Below are 26,620 nucleotides of genomic sequence, written 5' to 3'. Positions count from 1 at the left end.
TTGGAGAATGATTCAAATTTGGGCTTAGGGTTAGTTTTTTTTTTCTTCATAGTTTTTGGTTGTCGAATTTTTGTTATATTTACCTCATCATTATGTGGTTTCACATTGAAAATAATAACCAATTTTTGTACCAAAAAGTATGATGAAATTTAATCCCCGTGAGCTTAACTCAGTTGCTAGGATATTGCATATTATATCTAGGGGTCAGAGTTCGAACCTCGACACTCCACTTCTCCACAATTTAATTGTGTAAGCTCTAGTTACTAGACTAGTTGATCAAAAAAAAGTATGAAAATTAATATAATATACTTGAAAAATAAATTATTACTAGTAAAAGACATGTCGATTGTCTCATAAGTCTTAACTCAACTGGCAAAAATGTTGAAATTGCTAGGCCGGACGTTATGACCGGGGTTCAAACCCCGATACCTCCACTTTATGTGTATGAGTATATGATGGTTTTGTCATCTCGTCTATCTATAGGAAAAAAAAAATGTTGATTTGCACACGGGTCGAGTAATATCGTGGAAACTATATTAAAAATGATTAAATTGATAATATTGTTAAATGTTTAGAAAGATCAAATAAATATTTTCTACATTAATGTAATGATTCTCTCGAATAATATTTGTTTCTTTCGTATGCAAAAATATGTTAAATATTTGCATTGTACCCGTTGCAGATTTTATTTGATGTCTACGGAAGTAAATTTTATATATTGATATGATAAAACTTTGAAAAATCATCACTATTTTCAAATTATCAACATTAATACAGTGTTTCTTTTAAATATTTTTTAAGCAAAACACCGTTAAATATTTGCATCGCATCTATTGTAGATTTTATGTGCTTATATTTATGAAGCAAATTTTTTTAAATATTTTTTAAGCAAAACACCGTTAAATATTTGCATCGCATCTATTGTAGATTTTATGTGCTTATATTTATGAAGCAAATTTTTATGTATCAATGTGAGAAAATAGATACAATAAGATTTAGCTAACTCAAGACTATTTTAAAAATATCAACATTAATATATTGTTTTTTTTATTAAATACAAGTGGAAAGATTATGAATCATAATTTTTTATGATATTTTGATTTTGATTAAAAGTATAGACGTTGGTGGCTTTCAAATTATATCAAACCCAACAACTCTTAAAAAAAATCAAGAAACCATGTTTATTTTTTTCAATGACACCAATAATATATCAAATATAATATAAATTATTATCTTTTTAAAATACACCAACATTATAACATTAGTATATGAAAAATTGTTTAAGGATATAATTAAAATAATGAAAAAGCTCGTCCAAAATCCCCTAGTATAGTATAAAATAGATATCCCTTTTTTTTTTAACAAAGACTAGTGCATTTCATTTATAATAATCGTAGAGATACAAGATGGAATCCTGATATGAATACAGAAACTAGCCTGACACGGAGTCGCCCTTGCTAAACTATAAGAGACTTCGTTGGTTTGTCTCCTAATGAACCTAACATAAGATGTTATTAAATTTGAAGCTAACATGTGTCTACAATCGTTAATCACTTCACTATAATTAGAAACACCACATTTACTACCATATAGACTATCCACCACAATTTTAGAATTAATATCAAAGTCCACAATACCCAACTGAAGGCCACAAACCCACCTAAGAGCCGATAACAGTCCTAAGGCCTCCCCCAAATCCATATCAAGAAGTGGAGCCTACCACTTTGTTTTGGCCATCACAAATCGACCATGTTCATCCTGAATACACATGCCAATTCCAACTCTACCTAGTGCATGAGAAAAGGAAGCATCTACATTAGATTTATACCTTCCGAGACTTGGTTTTTTCCATTGAAGTACACCCTGAGTGTTAGACTGTCTAGGAGCATGATTGTACATGGTTTGGGCATTCATCCAACAAGTGAGGAGGGAAACTTTCCGTTCACAAATAGACTGAGCGGATTCAAAAATATTATTTTAGGCCTTGTTGTTCCTTTGTTTCCAAATACTCCAGAGGGTCACACCAAACACTTACTTTTGTTGTTGATCTAGATGTTGTAAAATAGCAAACACATTAGTCAAAAAACTTACATCATGATCGAAAACAACCATAAAATCACTGCATAATCCAGTGTACTTCCTTTACTGCACATAAAGAAAAGATGAGCACTATCTTCAACCGAGTCTTCACACAGGGTAAACTGATATGAACACTAAGCACCTTTTGTTTATAACAGGATTCTTGTATGCAAACAATTGCATCAAGCTCTCCACAAAAAGTTCTTCACCTTCGGTGGCAACTTTAACTTCCAAACACAACTCCAATTTCCTGGCACATGATGTTGTACAACTTCCAAATTATGGTTTATAACGTCTCTGTATGCACTCCTAACCGAATAAACACCATCTTTATCAAACTTCTAAGTAGGCGTATCATGAAGTACCGAATTCAAAAGCAGAGTATTAAATATACTTATAGACGTACTATTATCAAAGAATCCATTGATGAGCTCCATGCTCCATTGCTTATGATGAGTAACCAACACATCTGAAACAGTAATATATGGCCACTCTATATGTTGATCAATGGTTGGCAAAATACAATCATCATTACTGAGCTAAGGATGGTCCCAAACTGGTATGCTTTCTCCTATACCTATGCTTCATTGGAAGCCTATTCGAATCACATCTTTCACACTCGAAATACTACACTAAACATAGTTAGGGTTGTGGCCTATATCAGCTCCATAATAATTAAATTGAGGAAAGTATTTAGCTCTGAATAATTGGATAATTAGAGAATTTAGATTTGAGACCAACTTCCTTGTCTTCTTACCAACCATAGCCATGTTAAAATCCTTAAAACTCTTGAATCCTATACTACCAAAAGTCTTAGGAGCGGATATGTTCCCATGACATCTAGTGTAAGCCTCGCGAATTTGTTGAACTACGGCCCCACCAGAAGGAGTTCAACATTTTCTCATTATCAGTAATAAGTCGATCCTGGAAGGAGAAAAACACTCATCACATAGGAAGGAATAGACTGCGACGTTGATTTTATAATAATATCTCGACTTGCTTGAGATAGACACTTAATACTTCAAAAATTGATTATGCTCCATATACGATCTTTAATAAACTTAAACGTTGCATATTTATTTCTCCCTATCATAGAAGGCAATCCAAGATATTTACCAGTACCTAACACGGGGCGAACACCTAGAGTACTGACAATAAGATTTTTGAGATCATTTGAAGTGTTTCGACTACAAAATAACTCTGAGTTTTGAAAGAGAGGTAGTTGTTATGAAAAATATTTTTGCTACCTACGAAGCGGCTTCGAGATATTCCCTTTATATATAGTATACATTAATTTTCTTTTCGTCTAGCAAGTTTATTAAATTTTATTTCTGGATATAACATGTTTTTGGGAATAGAAAAATTTTCCAAAAAAAAAAGGTGAACATAAAGTTCCCATTAAAATGAGAATAATTTTTTTTGTAGAAGTAACCTCTCAACAAATAAAAACTACTAACCTCCCAATTATAAAGGTTCTAAAAAAAATATTATACGATTGATCAAACTTTTTTTAATATAAACATCTTTTTGTAAAAGCTCATATATTTATCTTTATTTTGATAAAAGCTATTCTTAAAATAATCCAGTAAAATTAAAACAAACAACCATTTAAAAAGGATGTTTGATTCTTTTTTTTAAGAAGCTAAAATGGAATTATATTAGCCAACTTTACTTTCTGCACAAGGAGTGTTTGAGAGAAGTAAAGAAGAAGTAACAATTACAACATATAATGGGGTAAAAACAAAATGAAACAAAACACCTCAAATACATAAAAGAGGATTAAGCCACCAAATGTGGTGGTTAAAAGCAAAATTGACATGATTTGCCTTCAACCATAAAAAAGAATCAAGCTTAATAATGTTGATAAGGAGATTAATAGTATCCTCCTTTTGCTGAAAGATTCTAGTGTTCCATTCTCTCAAGATAACCCAAACAGTAGAAACCAAATTAAATGAAAGATATGACCTCTTGACCATGATAAGACCTAACCAATTATAAACCGTTATCCAAATTTGATGGTAAAAGTCATGATGCAGAAAGAGATGGTCTGAATTCTCTAAGATACCATACCCTCTCACACAAAGCTGAGCGTTAGCTAAAATCGCCCCCTCATGAATATGTTGTGGTTTGTTGGGAGGCGATTACAGACAGTGGCGGATCTTGAGTAAATTTGTTGAGGGTACCAAAATAGCATGTAATATAAATTAAACAGGAACTTTTTTTTTTTTGAATAAAATATAAAAATTATAGTAGAAATATTAAAAACTATCACAAGCAGGACTTGAACCTGCGCAATATTGTTGAGAGTTTGGCACCCCTTCCAATGCAACTAAGGGAAATTCATGATAGAACTATGCCTAATATTAGATATTTAGCAATATTGGGGGATGCCATGGCATCTGTTGGTCTCTACATAGATCCGCCCCTATTACGGAGAAGTCGCCACACAAAAAGACTTACTTTCAGAGGAGACTTGTTATGCCAAATTAAATGAGAATTTTCTGCAATGATGTTTGATTAATTTTATAATATTCTCGAGAACCTTTATGATAGGGAAGGTATTAGAAAGTTACACGTGAGTTTATTCTCATCATAACTATTTTATAACAATATATAAAGAGAATACACCATCTTGTCAAAAAAAAAAAAAAAAAAAAGAGAATACACCATTTTAGGTGGTATTTTTTCTTCCACTTTTATCCTTTCTTTAAACTATTGCATCTTTTTATTATATTATTTAAATTATCAATAAAAAAATTAGTTAAATAATTACATCAAAATATGAACAATTTATAACAATAACTATAGGAGAAACAATCACAACAATAGTAAAATATTCCCCTAAAAAAATAGTATAAATATTGAATACTATAAAAAAATAAACTTATTTTAACCTAATATAAATAAATATTATGTTTTTGTGTGTAAAAATTTTTCTTTCTATTTTACCCTTTATTTAATTACTTTTTAACGTTTTATCAATTTTTGCCAATAAAAATATAAAGACGGTCACATTGCAGCTAATCTTCATAAGAACTTTATTTTCAATTTTTTTTTGTTGGTGTTTTTATGGATTCTAAACTTATTCTCAGAATTAGTTTTCGTTCAAACAATAATGAAATCTTTTTCCAAAAAAAATATTAAGAAAAGTGTTTCGGTGATACTTTAAATTCATGCGAATGGTTTTATGAAATTCCTAGGAGTAACTAAAATGTGTTTTTTTTTTTTTTTTTTTTTTTTTTTTTTTTTATAATATAACGAGGTAAAAAGAAAAAGTAAAAACAAAAGGAGGGTTGAAATTAAGTTTTAAGCTTATCTCTCAGAATGAGAGATTTCATTTCAGACGGAGGGCAGTTCCAATGAGCAGAGTACTTTGCATGTGATTCTTCCTTAGCCATAAAACCTACACACATATTTTGTTCGTTAGGAACATGCACCAATGTTGTATTTCCATTTTCATGTAAAGCATCTTTAATATGAAGGATGTTAGTAGCATAAGTGTGCAAGGTATGATCACGACAAGCAATAATCAAGTCAACTGCTTCCAAACAATCACTCTCACAAATAATGTTGACATAGCCTTTTTAACTACAAAAATCAAGACCTATCTGGATAGCACGTAACTCAGCTAATAACGCATCACCTCCAGCTTCATAGTGGGAAAAACCAGTTATCTAATCTCTATCGTGGTTGCGAACAACACCACCAGCACCTAAACAACCAAAATCTTCTAGAAAGCTACCATCAATATTGAGTTTGCGTGCACTTTCCGGAGGGGGATCCAATGAGCTAAGAGGCGCGATGTGTGTGTTCAAACCAAGATTGGGATAGTAAGAAATGCATTCATCATGTAACTAAAATGTGTTTGGTTAGTAATTTATATTCATATGAATAAAAGATTAAATTATTAAAATGCCCCTATTATATTTACTACATATTTCAAAATTCATTTATCCTAGATATATTTTAACAAATAAACACAAAATTGTTCAAAAAAAAACAAACCAAATTCATACATGAAAGTTAATTAAAAATATATTTATTCAATGTTTTTTTTAATTACTTTTGGATTAAGACTATTTTTGTTTTGTTCATTGATTTCGATTTCGATTTTTCATTTGTGTATAAATGGGATGTTTATTTTCTCTAATCAAAGAAAAATCTCCTAAAAGTAAAAAACATGCATCAAAAGACAAAAAACGTTACATGCGGGAAAGTTTTTTTTGTTTTGTTTTAAAAGAATATTCGGGACTTGACCAAAAAAAAAAAGAATATTCGGGAAAGTTTTTTCTCCAAAATGAGAAAATGAAATGCACTAGAAGTTATGCAATGGAGTTAGTGGGGATAGCATAAATCAGACAAAGACAAGAGTAATGCACATAAATCACAACACCTTCACGAAGATTATTGGTCTCAATGTACATCAATCACACAAATCATAAAACACAACATAAAATACTTCACTAATAATCATGTTTGTGCAATATCATATAATCATGTTTAAATTACTTATCGGACATAAACCGCAGTCATAATTATTGTCCATGTTTAAAAATGAGGTTGCCTTAATTTTCCTAGTTGATATGTAGCCTTGTAAACTTAAGTCCCATGTTATTGGAAACCTTAATATCGATATTGCAACATTTTAACTTTTTTTTGGTAGTGTAGCCGGTGTTGTCTAATGTCTAGGCAAAACTAATTAGGAAAAGACCAAACACATAATTGAATAAATAAATCTGATATTTTGTGGTCTCAACACGATGCATATCATAAAAAGTAGATAAAGAGTTAACATTTGTTAGAACATGATTAGAGGTTGTAAGTAGGGGTGTTCGCGGTGCGGTTTGGTTCGATTTGAGGGTAAAAGTCTTCCGAACCTTAAGATAAAAAAACATACGGTTTGGTTTGGTTCGGTTGACTTTAAAAATAAAATCTGAACCTAACCAAACCAAATCAATGCGGTTTGGATTGGATCGGTTGATACGGTTTTTTGAGACGATACCATTTTTTGTTTCCAACATTAAAATAAAGTTAAAAAGCTTAAATGCAACATATTTTCAACAATGTTTTCAATTTCACCAAATATTACAAGGCTTAAATGTGTGATTGGTCCTTGCAGTTTCACTCATTTTTGGCTTTGATCCCTGCACTTTTTTTTGTTTGGCTTTAGTCCCTGCACTTTGAAAAAATATTGCAATTGGTCCTTCTGTTAACTTCAGGTTAAAAAATAAAAACCAAAACTAACTGTATGCCACGTGGACCAATTATTACACGCCATGTGACACACTAAAAGACAAAATTGCAAAATTAAAATAAAATAATAATAATTGATTTTTAATTAGTTTATTTATTATTATTATTATTATTATTATTATTAGATATCCAAAAAAGAAAAATACTAACGATGAGAAAAGGGAAGAAAGTGATTTTAGGGTTTCAACTTGAACCATTAGTTGCCATTCAATTTCGACCTTCATTCATCAGGTTTCAATTCGATTTTGCGATTTCATTCCCGTTCTCGATTCTGTTCGCGATTTCGACCTATGTTGCCATTTTACCGTCGTTTTCTTTAAATCCCATTACCACTGAGCTTCGTTTATGTTTTTCTTCTGTTAATGGATATCTGTGTTCTTTTTCTTTTAAGGTAATTGTTGGCCATTTGTTTAGCTTGTACATTGAAGGGAGGTGTTTCATCAAATCAAATTCATTGACATTTCTACCGTAAATAAAAATCCCTGCTACAACAAAGGTCTACAGTGTTAATTGATTTGTGGCACAAGGTTGAAGAAGCGTCAGCCAGCTATTATTATTACGGGCACCCTTCTAATTAAACAATAAAAATAAAAAAAACTAATTAAAAATGAATTATTTTATATTATTTATTTTAATTTTGCAATTTTGTCTTTTAGTGTGCCATGTGGCGTGTAATGATTGGTCCACGTGGCACACAGTTAGTTTTGGTTTATTTTTTTAAGCTGAAGTTAACAGAAGGACCGATTGCAATATTTTTTCAAAGTGCAGGGACTAAAGCCAAACAAAAAAAAGTGCAGGGATCAAAGTAAAAAATGAGTGAAAATGCAAGGACCAATCACATATTTAAGCCATATTACAATTTCATTTTCTTTTTACAATGTTTCCAACAACATAGACCAAGTTCAAAACATGGACAAAACGAAATCCTATTTTGTAAGAAATGCAAAAGACTAAGATGTTATCATTCTCTAAAATTTGAAGTAGCACATAAATACGTTTTTTAAATAAAAAGTAAAGAAAGAATCAAACAAGAAAAAAAAAATGTCATTTTATAAAAGTTTTTATTGAGTTTCTATAAGTATTGGTTTAGGTGAGATATGTTTATTTAACATTTTTCTTATGTTGCGGTTTGGTTTGGTGCGGTGCGGTTGGTAAAATGAAAACCTCAAACCAAGCCAAACCATGCGGTTGAGCAAGAAAATGATCCGATTACATCCGAACCAAATGCGGTTTTTTGCAGTTTCGGTTTGGATTGGTTCGGTTTGCGGTTTTTCTATTGGGTTGGTTTGGTTTTGAACACCCCTGATTGTAAGTTGGTAACACCATAGTCCATAACAATAAATTGTTATTCTATGAAAATAAAAACACAACAAAAATCAGAATAAAAAAATTGAACTTTTCATAGTCACAATTTGATACTCGAAGTCGTCATCACTCTTCGCCGTAGAATGGTGACTTGGAGGCATTTGTTCTAAATTGTCTAAAAGGTCTTGCTCGCTAACCCATGACCTAAAACAAGGTCCAAACTAAGTTATTCACTCACCAAACCAACACTGAGGTGTACCTGCAACAGTCACACTATCAATAAATCTGAAACGTCTCCTTCACATTCAATATGTAATGCTTGACAATTACATAATCAGTCTTCTGTAACCGTTAACAAACGACATTTCATCGGAAGGATTTCATCTCTCAGCTATATAAGAAGATTGTTTTGAGTCCTCTAAGGTACGAACAACCTTTCCCGTTTACTCTTACCCTATTTTGCTCACATACTGACTTGAGCGTTAGATTGTCCTCTTTTAGGCACCCCTTGCCCCCGCCTCGCACTTTCAACCACAGTTGCTCACCGGACACTAGTCTTCTGATCACCTCACATCATTCTCAATTTAAAATGCACAAATCGAACCAACGAAGACTCTTGACTTTGATACCACTTTGTTGGGTCATGACATGAGGGGACCATGAGAAATAGACAAAGAGAATTTGATACAACATATTTGTTCAAATCCTTAAGGCATTAAGTATACATATCATCTTATTTATATGTTGTTCAACATTTACTTTTTCATTAATACGAAACATCTAACTTACACTTGCAAGCATCAAATAACTCTGATTAAATTTGCCTTTAGGAATGTTGTTCTTTTAAATCAAAATATTTCTTACCTTATACTGAAACACGTTCTCCACGTGCTAATTTTTCCTATAAATTAAAAGAAAATGTTAACGAGTGCTTTCAAGACACTCTTTAATAAACCTTAAATAATAAGTTTGTATAAAAATTTGTATATTCAATATATTAAAAATGAAAGTATTTAATTTTTTAAAAGAATAATTTCGTAATTTGATATCCTTAAAAAGTGTTCTGAGAACGCTATTACAAATACCCTAAAATAAATTGGGTTAGGTTCATGTACATGTAATAAACATGATAAGACATCCACATGGTAGAAGAGAGGTTTGTTTTGCAAAGGAAAAAAAAACGTGGATATATTATTTTGCGATCTAGCAACTATGTAGGGATAGGAGAGGCTAAGAAGAAAGAGAACAGATTGGATACACAAGAATCACTAAAATAGATTGCTACATGCCAAAACTAAATAGAGGTCGGTAGCACTTTGTTTTTTTCTTCTTTTCTTTAGACATTTTGTTACGACCAAAGCATTAAAAAAACATAATTATTATATGTACTAAGATTCCATTAGTAGGGTCCAATTTTCTGTTGTGTTATGTTAGCTGTTTTCACACGTTTGTGCTTTCTATTTTAACCCCCAAAGAAGCTCCTTAAACTTCATAATCAAATCCTTTTAGCAAGTCATTTTGTAGGCATGGATAATAATGTTCTTGGTCTTCTAAAACTTCGTATTAAAAGAGGTATTAATCTTGCAATTCGTGATTCTAATTCCAGCGACCCTTATGTTGTTGTCAATATTGGCCATGAACAGGTTCGATCCTTGCTTTCTCTATTTTTCTCTTAAGAGTTTGTGTTCTTCATCTTTAAGAATTTAGAAAGATAAATTTTATAGTCAACGTTTAGATTGACTTGACAGAATCATCATCTGCCACCGTGATTTTGTTAAAAAAAATTATATTTTAGAACTTCAACAAAATCACGATGTCATTATGATTCCGTCAAATTCACGGGGTTTATGAACATGCACGTAATTCTTATTTTCTTGAGAATTTTATGCTCTACATAATCATGTTATTGGTGATATTGTTAAGATTAGGAATGTCCAAAACCTTATGGTCTGGTTCAGCTTTTCCTTTGCTTTGCTTTGTAAATTTGTAACATAAAAGCGAAGAGTAAATTCAATACAGTTGTTTTAGGAATGATGATGATTGGTGCTTAGGGATAAAACTGATTAGTAAAATCTAGAACTTTGCTACTCATTTGAAATACATGCTCTCTTTTAGGTTTAAAGCCAATTTAAATATATAATTTTTTGTTTTGGTCTTTTGCGTCCTGTTCTAGTCTCTATAAAATTTGTTCATGTTGAAATTAGTCTTTATAATATTCATTTTAGTCACTATTTTCAGAGACTAAAATCAAATACTATAAATTGATTTTACAGGAACGAAAACAAAAGAACAAGGACAAAAAACGAAAGGTTGTATATTTCTTGAGTCTAAAAACAAAAAATATATTTTTACAAGGATTAAAACCAAAACTCTTGATATTTGCAAAAAACATTTGCATATTCAACCTTTTTTTTTTTTATACATATGAATTGTGTGTTTTTAAATCGAAGTTTGGTGGCAACACACATAATGGTTCATATGTGTTTGATTCTACAATAACAAAAATGGATTGTTTTGATACATTTATTTAAAGGAAAATGCTTTTTCCCACGAACCACAAAACCACGAAAACCAAGAATTACACTTACCACCACCCATGTTTTCCACCAAAAACCAAATTAATATTTAATTAAATAAAAACTGTCAGATGTTTGTGTGGTATCGTGGATTTCGTGGCTTCATTTTTCGTGCTATATAGCATTAGCCTTATTTAAAAGTAAGCTGAACAATAAATTTGAGGATAAAAATCAACTATAGATGTAAGAACTTTATCAAATTCTAAAATAAAGTGAAGATTATTGTTTTCTTTTCATTGATGCAGAAGTTGAAGACTCGTGTAGTGAAAAACAATTGCAACCCTGAGTGGAATGAAGAATTAACCCTTTCAATAAGGGATGTAAGAGTTCCAATATGTCTGGTAAGTAAAACTAGCTCCATATAACTTATCATGCATTTACAGTGAATTTATTTATGAATGATAGCTTCACTTTGAAGAGAAAAATAAAGTTATATAGTCACAATAACTAAATGCTTATTTGCTTTTTAAAATAATTGAGGATTGAGAAATTATTATTAATAACGTTGATATTAATGGTCATTTTACAACTATTTTTTGAACTCTGATCTTTAAAGTTACAAAGTCAAGTTCTTACAAACAACCCGATGAACTTATTTGTTGATGATGTTGCATTTTTGTTTCTCTCCGCAGACAGTATTTGACAAAGACACTTTCTTTGTAGACGACAAAATGGGCGATGCAGAGATAGACTTGAAACCATATACTCAATGTGTAAAAATGAAGTTGGATACTCTTCCAAATGGTTGTGCAATCAAGAGGGTTCAAGCAAATAGGACTAACTGCCTTGCTGAAGAGAGCAGTTGCATTTGGAAAAATGGAAAAGTCCTTCAAGAAATGATTCTAAGATTGAGAAATGTTGAGAGTGGAGAATTGGTTGTGGAAATTGAGTGGGTGGATGTTCCAGGTTGCAAAGGTCTATTAGGGGCACAAATGTAAATTGTTGCCCTTTCAATATCCAATGCATGAATCAAACGACTCTATAATATTATATCATAAATTATTATATTAAGTCTTAGACTTTATATATCTTAGTTTGATTTTTGTGCAATGACAAAATGCGGTGTAATATATGTGGTTATTATGTAATTTATATAATGACACCTCTGTAATTGATCGTATTCAATAAGATTGAAGTTAGTAATTCGTGCTTGCAGAAATATTTATTCTTTATTATTCTAGGTTTGATATTGTTGTGTGTTTAAGTTAGCTTCATTCAACATATTGATTCATTTTAGACGAGATCTTAAATCTTAAAAAACAATTCTCTACTTTGAAACATTATAATATACTCTAATTATTTTGGAGGTAACCCATTTGGGTTGATCTGGTGGTATTGACTTGGGATCCAGGAGTGTGCTCCTCTTTGAGACCTCAGATTCAATTCTCTCCAGTGTCAATTTAAATGGGCTAATTTAGCTTCTTAAAAAAAAATATCTTAAGTTTTATTGCTTCTATTATTGCTACAATGTTATTGAGTCGTCAAACCTTAGAATTCTAAGATCAAAATGGTATATGACATATTATTGATCCCTTAAACATATGCATTGATCTCATCAGTATTGATATGTAAGTCAAGACACACAAGTTGATGCCTCAACACCATAATAGCACAAAACAAATGAGACTAATAAGAGTAGTGATATATGTACATTTATAGGTGACAACTTTCATTTTTTCTCTTCTCATTGGTCTAAAACAATAGAGAGAGAAAAATGAAGAAAGAGAATAAGAATATAATGTGAACATGAGAGAGAAAGTTGTCAAAAAATTGTAATAAAGTGGTTGTACAAATATCATTTCTAGACTAATAAACCCAACTGGATCAAATTAAACAGACACACGATGTATATATATAATTCAAATTCTTATTTTACGCACTCCTCTTATACACCTTCATTATTGAGTTATTTTCATGATTTTAATGTGAGTTTCCACAAAATAATCGTTGTCCAATTTCTACTGGTTGGTTGACCCACTTAAAAAACCGTGTGAAAAACACACACACTTTTTTTATAGGGAAAACATACACACATACACATGATAGATAGATAGATAGATATAGTTCACTTTTATTTTTTGAGTAAATGATGAATATATTGTTAACCTTTAACTAAGTTCCCATCAAGGTCTCTAACAATATTAACAATAAACTGCTGGTATTTCTTTGGAGGTGGAGTGTTATCATTAAGCTTCTCGTATTCTATTCTCAACTTTAAATTTCCATTCTCAACGTTCACTATTGCCTTGTAGTTTTTATACAACTCCAACACATTCCCTCCCACTGCAACGTATGTTATAGTCTTGTTCACTTCATCCACTTCAATCCTTTCGTTGAAGGTCTCCTCCTTTCCTTCTGCATCAATACATTGACCATAAGTATATATTACCGAATAAATGAAGTTGATTTAGACGTCAAATAATAGACTATAATAATTTAGAGTTCAATTGGTAAGTAAAACCAAGTCAAAGATTGCAAATTATTTTATTTGTTTCAAAAATAAAATTGCAAATTAAAGGGACCTTTCTTTATACAAGAAAGTTAATGGGAGTTATAAAATGCACAATCATATTAAACAATATAATTTCTATGTGTAAAAATTGACCTCAATAATTCCCAATTTACAACACTCACACATATACACTAACAACTTTAATGATAAAATAATAATGACGCGATTTTTTTTTTTTTGGTCAGGTAGCCTAGTGGCTAATAAGTGGGGTGTCCGCGGTTCGAACCTCGGCTCCTGCATATTATAATGCACTGTCCTACCAACTAAGTTATGCTCACGGGACAATGACCTAACTTTATGTACTTTTGTAACTGTAAAAATATTTTACACCATTATCGAATAATATGTTGTTTTCTTATTTAAGAGTTTAAAAACACATGACTAGTTGGGTTATATATATATATTAAATGATCCGGCAAAACAATTTTAGAGGTACATGTAAATCATTTTTATACCAACAAGTGATATGAATTAAATCTATACTATATATAAAATAGGGGGTTTTGGGGAGATTTTGGACCTATTTTTTTTGTTATTCCAATTATATCCTTAAATAAAATTTTTAATAATAATGTTATATTGTTGGTGTTATTAAAAAAGATAAGAATTTTTGTTATATTTTTTATATTATTATTGTCATTGAAAAATATAAATATGATTTGTTAAGTTTGTTACATTTACAAGTCACAAATATCTTCTCTCAAAAAAAAAAAAAGTCACAAATATCTATACTTATAATTTTAATCTATATCAAAAAATTTATATAAAATATTGTTTGTAATTTACACGCAAAATTTCTATAAAATATCGTTGATAATCTACACGTGTTAGCGCAATAAAAAAAGCAGATAGACGGACATGTGAATATTCGTCTTTTCGTTAATAATAATAATAATAATTCAATATACTAAAAATATATATATTTTGACAAACCTATGCTATATTTCCAAATCTTGACAGAGCCAGGAGTTTTCCAATCGCCTTTGTGAATCTCAACACCATGCACGTTTTCACTCTGTGCTTTATTTGGAATATGTTGACTTTGGCTCTTGAGGAAGTTGAAGAACTTTTGAGGACACGATTTGAGTTGCACACTTGCCTCAAGGACACAAATTTGAGCCATGACTTCAGATAGATATACACAGCTTTACTGAAAAGTACAAGCTTTCAAGTTGTGGAATACTTTCCTAATCTGCTTGCTACATATTTATAGTTGTAGAAAATGTTACTGTCCTTGTCACTTTTGATTATTTGTTATATTAATTGAAGATCAGATTCTATGGTAATGGGATTTGCGACCAAAAAGCTAATTCTGTTCAATAAATCAGATGGCTATTTTTATTTTTTTTTATCAAATTATATTTTATATTATTATTCTTTTGATTTGGTTCAAAATTATGTTTGTTTTGATACTTTAATGCCATGAGGGCATTGGTTAAGCAACCAAAATAAGTACTCTATCCGTTTTAAAATGAGTGTCACTTTAATCAATTGCACGCATATTAAGGAATGAAATAATGTTGTCCAAATATATGATATTTTTACTAAAATAGTCTCGTTAGCTATTGGTGCATTTGTCATCATTATAAATTAAATTACAAAATGATACTTTGGAAGTTGTGTGGATAATAATAATAATTAAGGGTACAATTGAAAAAAAGTAATCAACAGACAATACATTGAAAAGTGAGAATGACATTCATTTTGAAACAAATTATTTTTGCTAAAGTGACACTTATTTTGAAATAGAAGGAATATTTTTTATAAAAAGCAGTGTAATTAATTATTACTTAATCAAAAGTCAAAACTTATATTTTCAAGAGAAATTTTATAATTATAGTTTCCTTAACCATTGCCTTGAGGGCACCGGTTAACAAAATCTTTTACTTAATAAGGACCTCAATTTATTAAGGATTCCCATTGAAGGAAGGAAAAAATTAACACCTATTAATTTCAGACAACTATATAAGGATTATCTATTCAGCAACTAATGGTCCCACAATTAAAATAGAAAAACAAGTAGATAAAAAGTTGTTTCCATCATCTCAATTCATTTGATTTTAACTATTTTCAATTTTGTTTTATTTATTTTTTAAATGCAGATGTTAAAGTACAAATATATTAATTGATCTATTTAAAGACTCTTTTTAGTTTATTATTGTTGGAGTCATTGAGTCATAAAAATGTACTTTTATTAAAAAAAAAAAATGTGTACACGTGAAACATATTTAAAGACTCTTTTTAATATACTACTATTATGGATGTTATTAAAGATTCAACCATGCGCTTTGGCATATTAAATTTGATGTAATATTTCATAATTGTACTTATGAGACAATAGTTTTGGTTTTGTTACAAGTTGAATTGAACTTGAAAATCCCTTTTACATGCTCAAAGTCTCTCTCATTTGAGGCTTGTACATGGGCAAACACTTAGTTTAGGGTACTTGATTAATAGTAGTGAGAGCAACACAACTCTTAGAAAGACAATGTCTAGAACTCACACATTTTAAAGGTGGAGAAGTGGTGTTTAGGGTTTGAACCCCGACCCCTGCATATAATATGCAATATCTCTATCATCTGAGCTAAGCTCACGGGGATGCATTGATTTTAATTTAGTTGTTAAAAGAATATGTACTTGGGGATTATACTAGTTCCACTTCTACCACTTGCGGAGGAATTTTCCTTTTATAGCAAAAAAATGGTAATCATGATCTTAAATTCTCAAAGAAAAGAAAACAAATGGCAGACAAGCATGGGTGAAGCACACAGTAGAGGTATCCAGTAACAGGAAGTAGGATCAACTGCAGTTTTAAAATGAACGGAGCATCAGATTATGCAATGTGTGTAAATCTTCAATGTCATCTTTACACACATACTTTCTTTTATTTGTCTTTAAACCATATAAACATAATAAATAATTTAAGTTTTGCGCCCGTCTATTGACATTTTTTATTGCACCAATGTGTGTAAATTATGATAAATTTTGATTTTGTTTAAAATTATTTTGATCATGATTTTTATCAAAATTATAGGTGTATAAGTTTGTAACTTTCAAATTGTAATAAATCATTCTTATCTTCTTCAATGACTTATTTTGAAATAATATTTTTCATTAACATTAACAATATAACAAATTTATTTAAGGGGATAAATTTGGATAAATGTATCTAAATTTGTCTATATCTACCAAGTTAGTCACCAAACTAGGAGATAGACTAACAATTTATAAATCAAATTAAAGATTTTTTAACTAGACAAAAAAAAAGATTTTAGTAATAATATAGTCAAGCGACACTCCATAAGTTCTAGCTCAACTTCTCTAAAAAAAAGTTATAGTTCAACTGATAAAAATGTCGAATTTATTAAGTCGAACGCCATGACTGGGGTTCGAACCCCAACATGTTCACTTATGTGCGAGTTTATATTGACTTTGTCATTTCGTCTATCTAAAAATAATAACACCAAACACCGTTGCATATTGACTTATGTGAAAACAAAGAATAAAATTCAGCTAAGAACTAGATACTAAAAATAAAGTGTTGAGACAAATTTGACATCCCAACTTTACCTTATATCATTAGTTGGTAAGACTGCTTTATTAAAAACCTTACCTAGATGTTTATACAGTGGATGTAAGACTCCTGGGGTGTGACCCAAGGGGTACCAAACATCGTAAAGGGGTGACGACGGAATCAACATGACATCCACACACATCTGAACTTGAGCTATGTGTTGTATTAAATTTTAATGACTTGAAACCTTGAATTATTGTTTTTTTTTTCTTTCCGCACACTTCAATGCCTCGTCATAGGTTTGCACACATCAGCGTGCAGCCTCCATTGATTGGTGCATGCCAACACATTCTCGCGTCAACACTTGAAGAACCTTTAATGAGACGCGATGACATTGTTCATCTCATAATGGTTGAAAGATCTGAACCGTCTAAGTAATGGACATGCTTACCTCTATAAAAAAAACTTGGTTCTATAATATTTACAAGAATCGGGGGGTTTTCATGAAAATTCTTGTAAAATAAGTTTTTTGAAGAAGCTAAACTAACCCCTTCAAATTGGCACTAGAGAGAATCGAACCTAAGACCTTGAGGAGGAACACACTTTCAGGTCCCAAGCCAATACCACTAGATCAACCCAAATGGGTTTCTTGTAAAATAAGTTAATAAGTATTCTGAATTATATAGATAAATTAACGCTTATTTGACACCGAAACCTTGTGCTTGAATTGTAGTATTTTATTTTAACTTGAGTTGGGACCCTATGAGGACAATTATGGTGAATCGATAGAAACTTTTGAACCCTTTGACATGCAACTTAGAAAAAACCCTTTTGGTTCTAACAATAAGGTTCTCCTTTGAGGAAAGATGTTGATTGTTGATAATCATTCGAGGGAAATGCAAGAACTTTGATAGTTAATCATTAGTTTGAAATGCCCCAAGACTAGCATAAAAGGAAAGTTGCCCAAAAACAAAATAAGGGATAAACATATATATGGAATGGCAACTTAGTTCAAACAAAAAGAAGTATAAACAGTAAAGGGCAACCAAGCTGATTAAGTAGGATGACTCTTACCTAGTAATTATGTCCAAAAGGTTGTTGATCTTTAATTCTTGAAAAATAAAAAATAAAAAAGAAAGATATAAAATGAGTCGAGATTGATCATTATTGTGCCTAAATGTACTGAATACCCTAAAAATTCTAAAAAAGTGACAAGGTAGAAAACTAAAAAAACATTTATGTCTGATGTTTGGTAGCAAGGTTAGAGTTGATATGCATGATGATAGAAGCAAAAGAACAAGAAGTATGAACAACAACAACACACACACACACACAAACAACATGCACCAAAGGGGGAATAATTTAGGTTGTATTTACAAGGGTTGGCTAGGATTAAATGTATAATTTCATGGTTCTTGGCTAGGATTTTTGAATGTTGTTGAATACTTATTGTTAAATCACTTGATAACGAGCAATGTTCAAGTTTAGGGTTGTGATAATATGCAATTTTGTTGGTTATTACCTTTGATTTTACCCATAATTTAAGTATTCTTTAAGTTGATTCATTCCATATTCCTCCTTAACTTAGTGAGTCTTTTATTGTTTCATTCAAGTTTTTTTATGTTTATTCAAGTCTTAGGAGTCTTTTATACTAGTAAGTGCTTGGTACTTGACAAGTTGCATCAGTAGTTGAAAATTTGGGTGAATGATATAGCATTGTAGTTTATGTTGTAGCCTTGGAATGCATTTGGATGCTACAAGGGAATATGCGGATGAGTGGAGCCACTAAAGGATTACTTGTGGCTCAAGTTATGAGACTCCTCTATTAATCAAATAGTACATTCTCAAAAGATAAGGAATATTCTTATGCTTAATATAAGGATGAGTGGGGCCACTGAAGGATTACTTTGTAGCTCAACCCTGATTCCATAACCTTAGGAGTAGTTACTAAGTGAGTAGTTCTCATGCAAAAAACTCATTGTTGTAATCTTCTTCTCTGTAACATTGAACTTACATTTGATTGATGCTATATATAATGAATTTGTTTTTAATCTATTCCATTTCTATTATGTTTACTAAGCTCACCATGGTCTAAATCATTTTTTAGTTATTGGATAACGAGGTTATAAATATGTTTGCATGTTAATTTTGCTTTAATATATAAGCCTCCCTTTGAACAAGTTGTTCAAACTCAAATCTTTAAAATGAAACATGACCACTTTTGTTTTATTGCAAGTTCCTTGAGATCAAAAGAGGAAAGGAATCAATATTCTTGTTCAGTATGAATTAAGGTTTTATGCTCTAAAAAGATAAAAATGTTGAATGTCTAAGAGTAACCTTCAATTTCATTGGAAAGTTTTGACATTTTTATGTTGTATGATTAACATAGTAAGGATAAACCTCGAAAGAGTATTACTCTTAATGTTAATCATGATAGAAGTGTTGAAAAACCCTTTAGGCCAAATGGTCCTAAAATGTTGTAAATGCTTTAGCATCAAGTTTCTTGCAGACCAGTATCTTAACCAAGTTCCAATGATGAGATCGATGGAAAATGTAAAAAAAAAAAAAAGTATCTTAACCAAGTTATGCCCTAAGAAACTGCTAGCCAACTGAATTTTAACCTGATCTTTATTAGCATTGCTTAGTTTTGAACTTTTAATTTTAAGTTTAAAACCATAATGATTTTCTTTATGTTTACACGAACAATTGTCTTTTTTATACTGCTTGTTAAGAACAAGTAGTATAAACATTGAAGTTAAGACCACCTCAATCCCAACACCTTCCTCATATCCACACCTTGACTGACTTTTGTTGAAATACATAAGAATAAATGTAATATACACATAGACATAATTTGTGTGTATTATATTTGTCCACTCGGTATGGCTTCAATTGAAGAAGAGTTAGCAATGGATAATGAACACATTCTTAAGTATGTGATTACAAGGACGAGGAAGATGAAGAACATGGAAGATAAAGAAGAAGCTGGAAGTGAGGAATGGAAGAAAAAAGAGTTTTTAATTTAAATCTTTCTTGATTACGTTTTTTTTTTTAATTTATTCCCTCCGTCAATTTTTATTTTTGGATTTGGTTATTTAAATCTGGTGAAGGGTAACATGGATGAACACATCAACCAATATCATCATGTCAACCTCCGTTAGACACATGTGCGTTTTTGTAACAGATGGTGACGACAAGGACCAAAGTAAAAAAGTTTAGAACCTACAAGATTTGTTTTGCAACAAAAAAACTGTATAGAGATGAAAGCCAAAAACACGCAACGATTTAATTATGAGTAAATGGTCACTTTGATCCTTGACTATGCACCTCGCTGTCACAAAGGTCCATGACTCAAAATTAAATACAAAATAGTCCCTGAATGGGCACTTTCGTTATCACTTTAGTCCCCGACGTTAAATAATTCTGTTAACTGATGACGTGGAAAAGGTTTTATTCTGACAAGGGGTATGAGGTTCACAATGACTAAAGTGAAAGTAGAAAATTGTCACTTTGATCCCTGAACAGAAAATCAATATCCCTGAACCGAAAATCAATATCTACAAACTCGTCGCAATGAAGTGTTGCTCTTCGCCAAGAACTAGGTAATCTTCCTCAATGAAGTTGTTATGTGGTTGCGGGAGACTTGCTGTTAGATCACTGATTGTGCATACTTACTATCAGTTATGTCCCTAACAGTAAACACTTACTGTTACTAAGGTCCCTGACAGTAAACACTTACAGGTTTGGGACATAACAGGTTTGGCATTATATGAGTGATTATTATAATTGCTAATATAAAAACATATACTGAATCAAGTTTCTTAAGTTTATGTTCTGCAATCATACTGCAGAAATGCACATGCTTAAATAAATATATTGGGACAATATTTGTAAATAATCAATTGAAGTTTAGTTGAATATGTATTCTGAAGATAACAATCTTTCTTAAAAAATTTAAATAGTATAATTTGAAGTTAACCTTGAGATTAAAAAGAAGAAACCATGAAGGAATTCAAGAAATACAAATACAAAATTTGAAAAAATGTGATTCATAACCAGATCTGAAAGTCTGAAATAATTCTTGATATTGCTAAAATTGATAAACTGATATAAAATAAATCATAGCAGACCTACTTTGTGCTGTAAGTGTTTATTATCAGGGACCTTAGTAACAATAAGTGTTTACTGTCAGGGACATAACTGATAATAAGTATGTACAGTCAATGACCTAACATCAAGTCTCCCTCAACCACAGAACAACTTCAACGAGGAAGATGACACAATTCTTAACAAAGAGCAACACTTCGTTGAGACAAGTTTAAGGATATTGATTTGCGGTTTAGGGATATTAATTTTCGGTTGAGGGATCAAAGTGACAATTTTTTACCTCCACTTTAGTCCCTGTGACACCTCATACTCCTTGTCACCATAAAACTTTTGTCACGTCAACATAATTATTTAACGTCAGAGATTAAAGTGATCATGGAAGTACACATTCAGGAATTACTTTGTATTTAATCATAAGTCAAAGATCTTTACGATAACGAGGTGTAAAGTTAGGACCAATGTAACTATTTACTCTTTAATAATTTAAAAGCCATTAAGAAATAATTTTTCATTTGTAATTGAAGCCGACGGAAGCAAGTATTTTGACTTGTTGGAGTTGAATAAAGAAGACATCAAAGGATTAGTAGTCCCATACAACAAATAATAGCTGGTTTGATTGGTGCGTGAAATTAGAGTGATCCAAAATAAGCCGAATATGCGTGGAGCGATATAGAAGATTCCCGACTTAAGTAAGCATCTTCCTCTCTCTTATTCTATCCCTTTTTCCTTTTTTGTTTCTTCTCAAAATCAAAACGCGCTTTTCAGTAAAAAGCGCTTCTTCTTGATTATTTTTTTACCAACTGAAATCAACCGCCACTACCTAATCTCACTTCCCCTATAAATAAACACATATTCTCATTTCTTCATTTTAGTATTTTACTACTTCTCAGTATTAATTTATTTACTTTCCTTCAGGTTCAGGTTCTCTCTCTCTCTCTCCACACTCCAATATTTTATTATTAATTTATTTCCCCTGTTTCATTGTTGTTATTGCTGTTAGACTTCAATTAAAGGGATATTTTCGGGTTAAAATTGTGAACTAAATAATTAATTACTAGTTTTCTGGAACATAATTGTTTGATTAGTGCTTGTTTCATCATTATTCTTATTCTTATAGTTTGATTTAATGAAAAATTTGGAGTACAGCAATAATCTTTTGTTTTTTTTCTCCAACATTTTGTGATTTATGCTAAAATTAAATTATTGTGCTTTCATATCTGAACGCATTGAATTTAAAACATGACATCAGAGGGTCTGCATTTCAGTTATTTGACATGTTTGGATTCGCCGTGAATTTGACAGAATCACGGTGATTTTGCTGAAGGTAAGCTTTGAAGCTCCGCGCCGTGACTTTGTCAAACACACCTTGATTCCAAACATACAGAGTTGGTTCCGAACCTAATTTTGATCATGATAAATCATTTGACATGTACATAATCTGGTAATGTTTGATTACAGCTAATACCGGAAGGTTATATAGTTAGATTTTTATTGTAATATGTTGTACTTTTTTTGTTGATGATATAATTTGTTATATTAATATGTGTATCTAGCATTTTTTTGTGGTTAAAACTACATACATGTTTTAGATTTTGTTATGAATTAATGATAATATTTTTATCACAGAATTATTGAGTAGCATACAGCACTCTTGAACCAACTGGTGCCAGCAAGAAATTGCTGGCCCAGAAGTTGAATTGCATCTGGTCTAGTCAAGCACATGAGTCAACAGAGGACACTGAATCATAGTAGAGCCCTTGAGGGTGTCCATGGGGTTCACGTGGTGCCTCATTCACCGTTTTCTTTGACAGAGAGTAATCAAACTGGAGGTCTTCATCCATCAACAGGTGGACCTTCAACTACCGAAGCAAATCAGCTTCTGTTAATGCAGTGAGTGAAATATATAGCGCACTTTTTTTCATTGATTGTTATTTTTTTGTGATAGTATAAGGAATTTCAAAATTTTCTAAACCCTGAATACTAACCAACTACAATACTTGTAGACGGGTATGGCAACAAAGACCAGCATGCTTGAGACCCATCCATTGCAGTGCTAGTTGTCATGGTAAGAAATTTTCTTTCCATTTGACGTTGTTCTTGTTTTCCTTAGAATAATATAGTCTTATGCATCGTAAATAATTGATATATTGCTATGTCCCCGTATCAGGTGATCAACATCTTGCTGAAACAATTGCAAATGTGCTTACTTCAATTCCTTTTATAGCTCTTGGAGTGAATGCCCCAAGGTAATATTTTCCCCCAATCATCTTAAATTCCTTTGGCTAGAAAGATATCTTAGTTGTCTGATGATTTTTTTTTGCAATGTAGGAAGAATCTCAGTTGTAAGTTGTATGCCAATTCATTAATTGGAGTTGGAGTGGCGTCAAGTGTGTATCATTGTTCAAGAGGGAAACTGAGGAAATATTTGAGATGGCTTGACTACACAATGATAGCTACAACAACTGTTGTAAGTAGCACATCCATATATAGACATAACTGAAGGCTATTAAAAAATATGCAAAACCCCGACTATGTATTTTATATTCGGGACTTGGATATGCTCCAAGTTACTATAAAATGTGTCGCCGCAACCAATCTATCCAGCTCTGGGTAGGAAATAACGAATGCATACTACTTGTGTATTTCGAATGTTCTGCACATGTGTTGCACTTTGCATACGGAGAAAGTTAAATTATTAATTGATTTAGATGTGCTAAAACAAAACCTAGATCTTTTTTATTTTTCCACAATGTGTCTTGCTTACCACTAAATTTTTTAGCACTTTTACTCGTACAGACTTGTCCCCATAGACTATTTTTCATTTGTCATATCTATTTTCGTATATCCCATCAAGTATTGGCTCATTGGTTCGTCTACGTCACCTTATTCATATGTGGTTTGTACAATTATATGCAGAAGATGCCTTGTTATTTTTTCACATAAATTCAATGGTTGTCTTCCACCTTGCATCGTTCTTAATTAACTTCTGTAACTCATATAATTAACTGCTCAGGAAGTTATTTCTTAATTTTTTCCGATTAACTTAACATTGAATTTAGCCTGCTTGCATTTTCCTCTGATCACACTCCATCTCCTCAAGTAATGCAATATAGAATGTTTTTTCCTATATCTCAAGTTTTACATTTTTCTTTTATGGCCTAATTTGTTATTATTTTAGTTTGTGAATAAATCAATCTGATATCCTATTTTCTATAAAATTGTACTGCAGTGTCTGTCAAGAGCTCTCAGAAACGAAAACCCGAAGTTGCTGATGGCGGCATCTGCAGCATTTCTTCCAGTTAATCCATTAATGGTTACACTTATTCACACTGGGATGATGGAGGTAAATTGCTTTCAAATATTTGCAAATGGAAATTTAGTGTTCATTGCTTTAATAGATAATCATGCTGCTCCAATAAAGCATATAGACCAAGTTAAATAATTAGCATTATATTTCCAGGTATATACCACACAACAGATATGGGAAAGTTATTTTATTTCGTTTTAAAAGTAAAAAAAAAATGGAAAAATTACAAACTGCAAAGTTAATAACCGATAAATAAATATTGAAGTATCTTATAATATGTCTAGTAAGTATGTTCTAAACATGGGTTGGTAGGCATAAAAAGTGGCATATACCATAATGCTTTTTTGTCTCTAAGAGTATATTCTTTTGAATCTTCAAGATCCTATTTAAAGTGTTACTATCTAGGAGGATTTGTCCCCACAACCATTAATACTGACAATAATTTGATCATCTCACATCGTTTAAGTACATGTGACGACAATAATGAAAATGATGCTTATAAGAATAAGGCGTGTCTATGTTTTATGTTATACGACTGTTGATTTGTTTTTGTAATTGACCACATACTGAATAAATATGTTTGAGAATTCAGTATTACATTCCGAGTAGAACTAGACTTGGATCCCTTAAAATAAAGTCTTAAATTCGAGTTTTGTGGATGGGAAGCACAAGGCCCGGAGGGGAGACATCACTAAAAGTGGCTAGTCAAATTCTCCAACCAAGATTGGCCATCTCATCGGCAAAGCCGGTGAATACTTTACCATGATTGCCAAACACCATGTTCTAGATGTAATTGTTAGATTAACTAAAGAGCACAAATAATATGCATAAACATACTTACATAAACATTTTTTTTATAACTATGCTTTCCTTGTTTTACGAAATATTGCTTCTTCAGGTAGCATTTGCTAAAAGGGCATTGAAAGATCCAGACTTGAGAATGGCTCACACTGTGCACAAAATGTCATCATTAATGGGGGGCATGCTTTTTGTAGCCGATGATTTATTCCCTAAAACTCCATACCTTCATGCTGCATGGCATCTTGCTGCTGCTGTTGGTGTAGGCACCTGCAATAAGCTTCTTGAGTAGATGTGCATACTCTAATAAAATTGTGGAAAGCATCCATTATGTGCAGAGTATGAACAGCATCAACATAATTTGTCGAATTCACCGTGTAACAAGCAATGGTTAAGATTATAAAGTAGTTCATTATCATTTTGGGTTATGTTTATATTGTAGCTGGGTTTATTTCAGATTAGTTTCCCCAGTATTTTTTTTTTACTTTCTTCAGTTGTAGTTGGATGTTCATTAGTTAATTTATTGGAGAAAGGGATTTGCATAGAAAAAACTGGCCGTTAATATTGTTCCTTAATGAAATTCCAATTATTAAACATCTTCCATTATAATTTCTATCTTAATCTATATTGTTTCTATAAATAATACTTATCGTTTTTTCTTTTGAAGAGATTTGAATTTGGAATGCGTGTAATATATGATATGATGCATTTTATTTTAGTTGGTGTGTATATAATATATATACTACTAATTTTCTATTTTTCTTACGATTAATTTTCTATTTTGTTTTGTTGTTGTATTTATACTTGGCTAATTTTCAAGTGTACAAATATCGACAGAAACTTTGTTGTATTTATACTTCACTTTTAAGGCTATTTTGTGGACTTTACGTTCAGTTCTTGCTTATGGAAACAACAACCTATCAATGTAAAGATTACGTACAATTACAACCTACTAATTGTGTTAGTTGCGATTCTGCACAAGCACACGAAGACTTTGCACATGTGATCTTTGAATGTCTTCCCTCTGTGGGACGCAATACATAAAGCATGGAAACTAATACAACAGTTGAAGCTATTTTCTTGTTGCTACAGCAGCTCACGCCGGGGCATGACCAACAATGGCTGCTAGTTTTTTGGAGTATGTGGAAATATGGTAATCTCAAGTGTGG

At 31.3% G+C, this 26,620-nt stretch overlaps 3 protein-coding genes across 7 annotated transcripts; 2 read left to right on the top strand and 1 right to left on the bottom strand.

Moving 5' to 3' along the window:
- Positions 1-10,029: 10,029 nt before the first annotated feature.
- Positions 10,030-12,368, top strand: LOC11419824 (protein C2-DOMAIN ABA-RELATED 9). 2 transcript variants are annotated; one of them, XM_039833909.1, is made up of 4 exons: positions 10,030-10,280; positions 10,911-10,946; positions 11,459-11,554; positions 11,846-12,358. In XM_039833909.1, the coding sequence occupies exons 1-4, from the start codon at positions 10,164-10,166 to the stop codon at positions 12,149-12,151; spliced, it is 555 nt and encodes a 184-aa protein (XP_039689843.1). In that variant the 5' UTR covers positions 10,030-10,163; the 3' UTR covers positions 12,152-12,358. The 2 variants fall into 2 exon arrangements, with proteins under 2 accessions (XP_039689843.1, XP_003589656.1); XM_003589608.4 differs by lacking the exon at positions 10,911-10,946 and having other exon boundaries at positions 10,046-10,280; positions 11,846-12,368.
- A 669-nt stretch (positions 12,369-13,037) lies between these two features.
- LOC11424253 (MLP-like protein 328) lies at positions 13,038-14,899 on the bottom strand. The gene is made up of 2 exons (XM_003589607.4): positions 14,659-14,899; positions 13,038-13,568 (listed from the first exon to the last, which is right to left on the bottom strand). Exons 1-2 carry the CDS (start codon positions 14,846-14,848, stop codon positions 13,315-13,317), a joined length of 444 nt encoding a protein of 147 aa, XP_003589655.1. The 5' UTR covers positions 14,849-14,899; the 3' UTR covers positions 13,038-13,314.
- Positions 14,900-21,882: 6,983 nt separating this feature from the next.
- On the top strand, positions 21,883-26,047 carry LOC11418854 (uncharacterized). 4 transcript variants are annotated; one of them, XM_003589605.3, is made up of 8 exons: positions 21,943-22,035; positions 22,649-22,787; positions 22,973-23,236; positions 23,350-23,411; positions 23,514-23,592; positions 23,675-23,813; positions 24,576-24,689; positions 25,552-26,047. In XM_003589605.3, exons 3-8 carry the CDS (start codon positions 23,067-23,069, stop codon positions 25,741-25,743), a joined length of 756 nt encoding a protein of 251 aa, XP_003589653.1. In that variant the 5' UTR covers positions 21,943-22,035; positions 22,649-22,787; positions 22,973-23,066; the 3' UTR covers positions 25,744-26,047. The 4 variants fall into 4 exon arrangements, with proteins under 4 accessions (XP_024631316.1, XP_003589653.1, XP_024631315.1 ...); XM_024775548.2 differs by lacking the exon at positions 22,649-22,787 and having other exon boundaries at positions 21,883-22,035; positions 25,552-26,042; XM_024775547.2 differs by lacking the exons at positions 21,943-22,035; positions 22,649-22,787 and adding an exon at positions 22,074-22,261 and having other exon boundaries at positions 25,552-26,042.
- Positions 26,048-26,620: the final 573 nt, after the last annotated feature.

This window comes from Medicago truncatula, chromosome 1 (assembly GCF_003473485.1).
Source record: "Medicago truncatula cultivar Jemalong A17 chromosome 1, MtrunA17r5.0-ANR, whole genome shotgun sequence".
Classification (NCBI taxonomy): domain Eukaryota; kingdom Viridiplantae; phylum Streptophyta; class Magnoliopsida; order Fabales; family Fabaceae; genus Medicago; species Medicago truncatula.
Note: the sequence above shows the minus strand (reverse complement) of the source record. Positions and strands in the feature narration are given on the sequence as shown.